General features: G+C 47.7%; 1 protein-coding gene across 1 annotated transcript in view; it reads right to left on the bottom strand.

The window, feature by feature from the left end:
- Positions 1-340: 340 nt before the first annotated feature.
- Positions 341-8871, bottom strand: part of LOC105515775 (chromosome unknown open reading frame, human C5orf52) — a 13384-nt gene continuing 4853 nt past the window's right edge. Inside the window, exons 2-3 of the mRNA XM_011947683.1 lie at positions 7086-7194; positions 341-651 (exon numbers count right to left, since the gene is read on the bottom strand). Coding sequence (XP_011803073.1) covers positions 553-651; positions 7086-7194 — 208 coding nt within the window. The 3' untranslated portion in view covers positions 341-552. The remainder of the gene's footprint in view (positions 652-7085; positions 7195-8871) is intronic.

Here is an 8871-nt window from a genome sequence, read left to right as displayed (position 1 = left end):
AACGGAGGTTCAAGGAGGTGACAAAGTCACAAGGCTGACTGGTGGTAGAAACAGCACTTAAGCCAGGTCCTTCTGATGCCTCCCCCCGACCTCCTTACCACTGGGATACCAGGCAGTGGCATTACTGAGGCCTTCCCATCTAAGGTACCACTGTCCCAGCACACTTGGCCTGGCATGTCACCTCAGACATGTGGGCAACAAGAGGTCAATCTTTGCCTTAAGCATGGAAGCTAGCTTGATCCCAGCTTTTCGAGTTGAGCATCTACGAGACTATCAGGACCTCCTTCACCAGAATAGAGGGGATGCATGGGCAAGGAATATGAGGATTGCTGAGGATTCGTTATGCTCCGCTGTCTGCTGGTTTCTGTTTATTGTTCTACAGTTGTGTAGGTTGTAGTTACTAGTTCTCCTCTGGTCACACTGGTGTCATCATGACTCTGGGGCAGATCGCTTTGCCAGAAGTAGGGTGGTTAGTCTTTCTTGGGAGACTGGAGTTTAAACTGGTCATGGTACCCCAAAGGTTAAGTACTGGTGGTTCACGGATTCATCTCTCTATCGCCCCAGCTTTCTGAGCTGCTCTCTCATGAACTTTTTTTTCAGGTGTTCATAGTAGCGGATCATCTTTTTCTTGGTCTTCTCTAAAGCATTCACCTTACAAAAAACAGAGGTGAGGTTAGGGTCACTTCACAGCAGGGCAGGCACCTGTGCTGCTGATGTGGGAGTGGGAAGACTGTCAGCTGGACCCTACATACGTTCCATATACTTTGACTCACAGGGAGCCTATGTCTCTAGTTGTAAAAGTGGGCGTTAAGCTAGATAACTCCAAGGCCGGGAGCAGTGGCTCACGCCTGTAATCCCAACACTCTGGGAGGCCAAGGAGGGTGGATCACTTGAAGTCAGGAGTTTGAGAGCAGCCTGGCCAACATGGTGAAACCCCCTCTCTACTGAAAATACAACAATTATCCAGGCAGGGTGGCCCTTACCTGTAATCCCAGCTACTTGGACGGCTGAGGCAGATTTGCTTGAACTCAGGAGGTGGAGGCTACAGTAAGCTGAGACTGCACCACAGCACTATAGCCTGGACAACAGAGTGAGACTCTGTCTCAAAAAAAAAAAAAAAAAGCTAGGTAACTTCTATGATACCTTCTGACAGTCTGCAGCCTAGGAGCCTGACTCTGACCTTAAAAACATCTCTAGGCCGGGCGTGGTGGCTCACGCTTGTAATCCCAGCACTTTGGGGGCCGAGGCGGGCGGATCACGAGGTCAGGAGATCAAGACCATCCTGGCTAACACGGTGAAACCCCGTCTCTACTAAAAAATACAAAAAATTAGCCAGGCGCGATGGCGGGCACCTGTAGTCCCAGCTACTCAGGAGGCTGAGGCAGGAGAATGGAGTGAACCCAGGAGGCGGAGCTTGCAGTGAGCCGAGATCGCGCCACTGCATTCCAGCCTGGGCGACAAGAGTGAGACTCCATCTCAAAAACAAAAATAAAACAAAACAAAAAAATCTCTGTTTGGCCAGGCGTCGTGGCTCACTCCTGTAATCCCAGCACTATGGGAGGCCAAGGAAGGCAGAGGTCAAAAGATGGAGACCATCCTGACCAACATGGTTAAACCCGCTCTCTACTAAAAACACAAAAATTAGCTGGGCGTGGCGGTGCGCACCCGTAGTCCCAGGTACTCGGGGAGGCTGGGGCAGGAGAATCGCTTGAACCTGGGAGGTGGAGGTTGCAGTGAGCCGAGATTGCGCCACTGCATTCCAGCCCGGTGACACAGCAAGACTCTGTCTTAAAAAAAAAAAAATCCCTATCTGAAGCCTGGTCAGAAAAAAAATGGTGGGGGTGGGGGCGGTTTAGGAGGGTTACATCTTGTCTCTCCGTACCTTCTATTGCCCTGTCACTATTAATCATTTGGTGCTTCCCGTATGTTGTCTGTGACATCCCCTATATCACGCTGAATTCTACTGATTTCTTCTATTGCATAACTTATGTCCCCCAAAAGACGGTAAGGTCTGGGAAGCCACATCCTATGTCTTATTCATTTGCTCCAATGAGCTAGCTACAGGAGAGGATACTAAGAAAAACTGCCACAGGTCTTCACAGTAACTACAATGTAGTCAGTAGGTAAGACACACGCCCAAATACTTCTTTCTTTTTTTTTTTTTTAGACGGAGTCTCCCACTGTCGCCCAGGCTGGAGTGCATTGGTGCAATCTCGGCTCACCGCAACCTCCACCTCCCAGGTTCGTGCCATTCTCATGCCTCAGCCTGGGCTGGGACTACATGCGCCCACCACCACGCCCTGCTAATTTTTTTGTATTTTTAGTAGAGATGGGGTTTCACTGTGTTAGCCCAGATGGTCTCGATCTCCTGACCTCGTGATCCACCCGCTTTGGCCTCCCAAAGTGCTGGGATTACAAGTGTGAGCCACCATGCCCGGCCCACATGCCCAAATATTTCTAAGAGAAAATGATCCACCTCCAAAAGAAGCACAGCGTTCAAGGAAGGGAGATATCAAGAGTAGTTTCACTTGGCTGGGCGCGGTGGCTCCTGCCCATAATCCCAGCACTTTGTGGGGCCGAGGCAGGTGGCTCACTTGAGGCCAGGAGTTTGAGATCAGCCTGGCCAACATGGTGAAACCCTATCTCTACTCAAAATACAAAACAACCTAGCTGGGTATGGTGGCATATGCCTGCAATCCCAGCTACTCAGGAGACTAAGGCACAAGAATCGCTTGAACCCAGGAGGCGGAGGTTGCATTGAGCCCAGACTGTGCCACTGCGCTCCAGCCTGGGTGAAAGAGCGAGACTCTGCCTTGGAAAAGAAAAGAAAAGCTATACAGAGAAGTTAGCATATAAACTGAGGCTAGGTTTTGAAGGATGGGGAGGTTTCGGGCATGTCGAAACAATGCGGTGGGTGGTGATCTTGTGAATGTACGTTTTTTAACAAGCCCTCCAGGGGTTTCTGATAAGCACTAACATTATCTGCAGACCCAGCACAAGGTTAAGCAAAGGACTTCTTCATAAAGGCCAATGTGGACACCATTACTTGACATGAGGAATTAAAGAGGGAGGGTGGGTACTAAATGACACAGTTTAAGTCCGTGTTCTCCAAACCTGGCTGAGCATCAGAAGTGTTTCAGTTACTTGATACAAACGTCGGCCCCAAGGATTCTTGCTTAATAGGGTTTGGATGGGGGCCAGCAATCTCCACTTTTGTCATGTACCTGAGATGATTCTGATCCAGCCATTACCAAGTGGCTGCCATTACCACCATTTTCTTTTTTTCTTTTTCTTTCTTTCTTTCTTTTTTTTTTTTGAGACAGGGTCTCACTCTATCGCCCAAGCTAGAGAGAGTGCAGTGGCACAGTCTTGGTTCACTGCAACCTCCACATCCTGGGTTCAAGCAATTCTCATGCCTCAGCCTTCCAAGTATCTGAGATTACAGGCTCAAGCCACCACACCAGGTTAATTTTTGTATTTTTAGTAGAGACAGGGTTTCACCATGTTGGCCAGGCTAGTTTCAAACTCCTGACCTCAAGTGAGCCACCTGCCTCGGCCTCCCAAAGTGCTGGGCTTACAGGTGTGAGCCACCGTGCCTGACCTTATTACCACCATTTTCTTTTCTTTTCTTTGAGAGTTTTGCTCTTGTTGCCCAGGCTGGAGTGTAATGATGCGATTTTGGCTCATCACAACCTCTGCCTCCCGGGTTTAAGCAATTCTCCTGCCTCAGCCTCCCGAGTAGCTGGGATTATAGGCATGTGCCACCACACCCGGCTAATTTTGTATTTTTAGTAGAGAAGGGTTTCTCCATGTTGGTCAGGCTGGTCTCGAACTCCCAACCTCAGGTGATCCGCCCGCCTCGTCCTTCCAAAGTGCGTGAGCCACCGTGCCTGGCTTACTACCATTTCCTAGTCCTCTCCATGGCAGCAGGTTTTTTGGCCTCTCTCAACTAGTGATTTTACCTTGAGCATGACTCTTACCAATCAGGGTTTCTCAACCTTGACATTACTGACATTTTGAGCGAGGCAGTTCTGTGTGGTGGTAGGCTGTCCCATACGCTGCAGGATATTCAGCAGCATCCCTGGCCTCTACCTACTAAATGACAGTAGCACCACTATCATCGTAATATCAAAAATGTAATAATCAAAATGTCTCCAGACATTGCCAATATCCCCTGAGGGGCAAAACCTCTTGAGGACCGCAGCCATAGATGAAGCAGTAGCAGCCATCATTCACTGTTCTTAGAGCATACTCAGGGGATGCCTAAGATGCTAGAACCTAGCTGTCCTTGAAATCCGTGGCTAGCCAAAGACGCCTCTTCCCCTAATGTGATCACATTTTTAGAGAGACAGAAACACTGCTACATTGTCACAGAAGCCTTCAAATCCTCTGAGTTCCTACAAGCTGGCATCTCCGCTAGTCACTGGGTCTATAAACTGGAGAAACCAGTGTCTGTCCTTAGGGAGAATATCCTGCATGACGGTTAGTCTGACTGGGGTTTGTAACTCTGCAGTGACTCACAGTGTGATCCTAGTGAAGTTCCTCCATTTCTTTTGAGTCTCAGTTTTTGAACTATTAAATGGGGGTAATAATGCATAATAGGTGTCAGGTACCTAAAACATATAAGGTCTCCATATAGCTTTAAAAGGAAGCTTCTGGGCAGCTGAAAGTTGGCACACCCCTCAGGTATACATAAAGCCAACTCAGGAGCTTCCAGTTAAGAGTATTTCAGAGTTCCTCCCCTCACCTAAGGTGCACAACATTCCCTACTCACTGAGTTGGCCCCCAACTTATCCTAGGCCTCTCAAAATAGTCCACACCACCTGGCCACAATGATTGGAACAGGGATGGGTCCATTAACCAAGTGGGGCCAGCTGGCTTCCTTCTCCGGGATTTGTCTAACCAGAGCAGCAGTGGAAGCACTCCTTGTGGTCTACAGGCTAGGGTTTCCTGTGGCTTTGCTCCCCAAGGTCAGCCAGTCTGATAATGATACCAGTGTTCAGAAAGCCACAAACGGCTGGGCACAGTGGAGCATGCCTGTAATCCCAGCACTTTGGGAAGCAGAGATGGGCAGATCACTTGAGCCCAGGAGTTTGAGGCCAGCCTGGGCAATATGGTGAAACCTCATTTCTATTAAAAGTACAAAACATTAGCTGGGCATGACGGCACATGCCTGTAATCCTAGCAACCTGGGAGGCAGAGGTGGGAGGATTGCTTGAACCCAGAAGGTTGAGGCTACAGTGAGCTATGATCATGCCACTGCCCTCCAGCCTGACCAAAGTGAGAGACCATGTTTCAAAAAAAAAAGAAGAAGAAGAAAGAAAAATAGAAAGGAAAGAAAAAGAAAAAGAGAAGGATTCAAAGACGATGAGAGAAAATGGAAGACATACCTGGCGGTAGTACAGCTCCTGGCTTTCCCCCAAAACATTGGTGACTCTGCCCTATCCATCCTTGATTATGTAAACCCAACTTCTCTCTTTTGCTTGAACTAGTTCAAGTTCAGTTTATATTACCTGCAACTGAGAGGATCTTAATAGATGCTATTTTACAAATGAAAAAGCAGAGTCTGGAGGAAGTGTGATTCACCCAGGGTCACACAAAACTGGCTTTCCCATCTATTTCCACCACACCACACCCATGGAAGTGTAGCAGAAGGAGAAATGCCCAGGTCCCTACTCTTCTTTTGGTGTTCGTGACCTTCAAGAGGATCTGGCACCATCTCTTAAGGATCTCCAATTGTTTTTAATGTTAGAATCCTGTGGGCCCATCCAGACTTGCCCCTGGAACATGGAGGGAAGCTCAAAAGAGTCAAGAAGGGGGCAGTGGCTAGACATGGTGGCTCACTCCTGTAATCCCAGCACTCTGGGAGTCTGAGGTGGGTGGATCACCTGAGGTCAGGAGTTCGAGACCAGCCTGGCCAACATGGTGAAACCCCGTCTCTACTAATAAAACAAAAATTAGCAGGCATAATGGTGCATGCCTGTAATCCCAGCTACTTGGGAAGGTGAGGCAGGAGAATTGCTTAACCCAGGAGGTACAGGTTGCAGTGAGTTGAGATAGCGCCACTCCATTCCAGCCTGGGCAAGAAGAGTGAAACTCTGTCTCAAAAAAGAAAAGAAGGTGGCAGCAGCTCAACCCTGGGCACCCTGCTCTGCTTGAAAAAATGAGTGTGTTCCTGGAGTCCATCTTGTTCACTTGTCTCTTCCTAGTGCCCAACACAGTACCTATCCCAAGCAGGCCCTAAGGACCGGTTTAATGAATGCATCAATCAGGGTCTATGGGAACAGTGCAGTGACAGCACTCAGCATTTCAAGTAAGCAGGTCAAACTCTACCTGTCCATAGCAAAAAGTGGGAGAAGAGCCTCAGTTCTCATCTGGAAAATGGGGATAATCCCCAAAGGAAAAAATTGACAAGATGGTGTTGAGGCCCATTCAAACTCTAGGACCCAAGACTTTGGTTTTCTGTTTTTTTGTTTGTTTGTTTGTTTGTTTGAGATGGAGTCTTGCTCTGTTGCCCAGGTTGGAGTGCAGCGGCACAATCTCAGCTCACTGCAACCTCCACCACCCAGGTTCAAGCAGTTCTCATGCCACAGCCTCCCCTGTAGCTGAGATTACAGGCAGGTGCCACCACACCAGGCTAATTTTTGTATTTTTAGTAGACACAGGATTTCACCATGTTGGCCAGGCTGGTCTCGAACTCCTGACCTCAAGTGATCCTCCTGCCTCAGCCTCCCAAAGTGCTGGGATTACAGGTACGAGCCACTGCGTGTGGCCTAGGACCCCAAACTTTGTATAGGAGAAAATAAGAATCCATTCATGGGTTCCCTAAATAGAGAGATAATATGCTTTCAGAAAAAAAGACCCAAGAGATATGGAGTCTTTCCCTCTGGCTCCCTTAGCCCAGGAACCTTGTGTAAGTCAGTAACCCCAAGTATCAGATTGTCTCCTCTGTAAAATGGGGCCTGCCTTAAGGCACCTTGATGACTCCCTATCACCTCTATGATCCCCCAGGATACAGGGAGAATGAAATAAATATGGGTGAAGCCACTAACACCCTCTAATGCAAAAGCTTGTGGCTACTTTACCTCCATCTCATAGATTCGCTGTGCAATGCGGTTATCATGCATAATCACCCGAGATAAACGGCTCTTGGGTAAAGTTTTTGTCATTGCTGCTTCACTGGAATTCATTATGCTGGAGCAGGGAGGGAAAGGTGGTACAGGTTACAGATGACTGGAGCCAGGGCCAGAGCACATTTGATGGGGTCCTGAGGGAGTGGCTGAGGCTTCCCCAGGTTTCTTAGGACAAGTGCAGCTCTGCCATAATTTTCAGAAGAACAAGGGAGTAACCACAGTTTCTTGTTGTGGAAAAGGTACGCTAAAGGGGTATTTCATGGATACCCAGAAGAAAAGCCATTGTGAGGATATAAAAGGGCCCAGTGCAGTCCATAAGAGAAGGGTAATCAGGAACTCAGAACCATCCTCAGAAGCAGTCATCCTTTTTTTCCTTTTTGTTTTTTTGAGATGGAGTTTCACTCTGTCTCCCAGGCTGGCGTGCAGTGGTGCAATCTTGGCTTACTGCAACCTCCACCTCCGGTTCCAGCAATTCTCCTGCCTCAGCCTCCTGAGTAGCTGGGACTACAGGTACTCGCCACCACGCCTGGCTAATTTTTGTATGCTTAGTAGGGACAGGATTTCACCATGTTGGAGAGGCTGGTTTTGAACTCCTGACCTCAAGAGATACACCCACCTCAGCCTCCCAAAGTGCTGGGATTACAGGCAAGTGCCACTACGCCCACCCAGCCAAAAGCAGTCATCTTGATGATCCTTCTTAAGGATGAAATGGTGAGAGGAGTCTTAGAGGAGAGGAGTAAAGTTGTAGGGTAGGATTCAGAAGGATGAATCTGAGAGGTGTTTAGCTTGGGGGGCACTTGCTCTAGAGCGTATGCCTCAAGGGGATCTGGAAGGTGGGGGGTTGGGGGAGTATAAATTAGAGCAGGGAGAAATGAAAATGAAAAGCTTGGACAGGTGTTAGGCTGGTTAACAGGGAAATTCTGGAAGAAAGTTTGGGGAGTTTAGAAAAGTGAGGGAGGTATGGGGTGGCCAGGGGTTTTAGGAGACTCTGAAAGGTGAGAGGTGAAAGATGGGGTGGGGTGGGCTAGAATGGAGCCAAGTACTCCAGGTGAAAATACAACAATTTGGTCAAAATGAGAAAACGGTGAAAAGTGGAAACACTTCCAGGCACAGAGTTTTCACTTTTTGATAATTTGGTTACACCACGAAGTAGTTTTATGAACATATACCTTTAAATGGTTTTGTCCATTTAAAAATAATTGTTCAGGACTGGACGTGTTGGCTCACACCTGTAGTCCCAGCACTTTGGGAGGCTGAAGCAGGTGAATCACGTGGAAGTCAAGAGTTCCAGAACAGCTTGGCAAACATGGTGAAACTCCATCTCTGCTAAAAGTACAAAAATTAGCTGGGGGTGGTGGTGAGCGCCTGTAATCCCAGCTACTCAGGAGGCTGACGCAGGAGAATCACACGAACCCATGAGGCGGAGGTTGCAGTGAACTATCGTACCACTGTACTACAGCCTGGGCGACAAAGTGAGACTCCGTCTCAAAAAAAAAAAAAAAAAGTTCATATTTTCTTTCTAAAATGTGGAAACAAGATGTACAATATTGAATAAATTTTGGTATGTCATAAAATAAAATACATGTAATTGTGTATGAAACATAGACATGGGTGGTGTATTAGATGGGAGAAGAAAGCAGGTTACTAGAAAGTGAACTTTTTGTGATGTATTGTTTTTTAAGTGTAAGCATGTTGTCATATATATATATATAATATATGAATGGATCCAGAACAAAAT

This window comes from Colobus angolensis, unplaced genomic scaffold, assembly GCF_000951035.1.
Source record: "Colobus angolensis palliatus isolate OR3802 unplaced genomic scaffold, Cang.pa_1.0 Scaffold27, whole genome shotgun sequence".
Classification (NCBI taxonomy): domain Eukaryota; kingdom Metazoa; phylum Chordata; class Mammalia; order Primates; family Cercopithecidae; genus Colobus; species Colobus angolensis.
The sequence above is the reverse complement of the archived record's forward strand: the minus strand, read 5'-3'. Positions and strand labels throughout refer to the sequence as shown.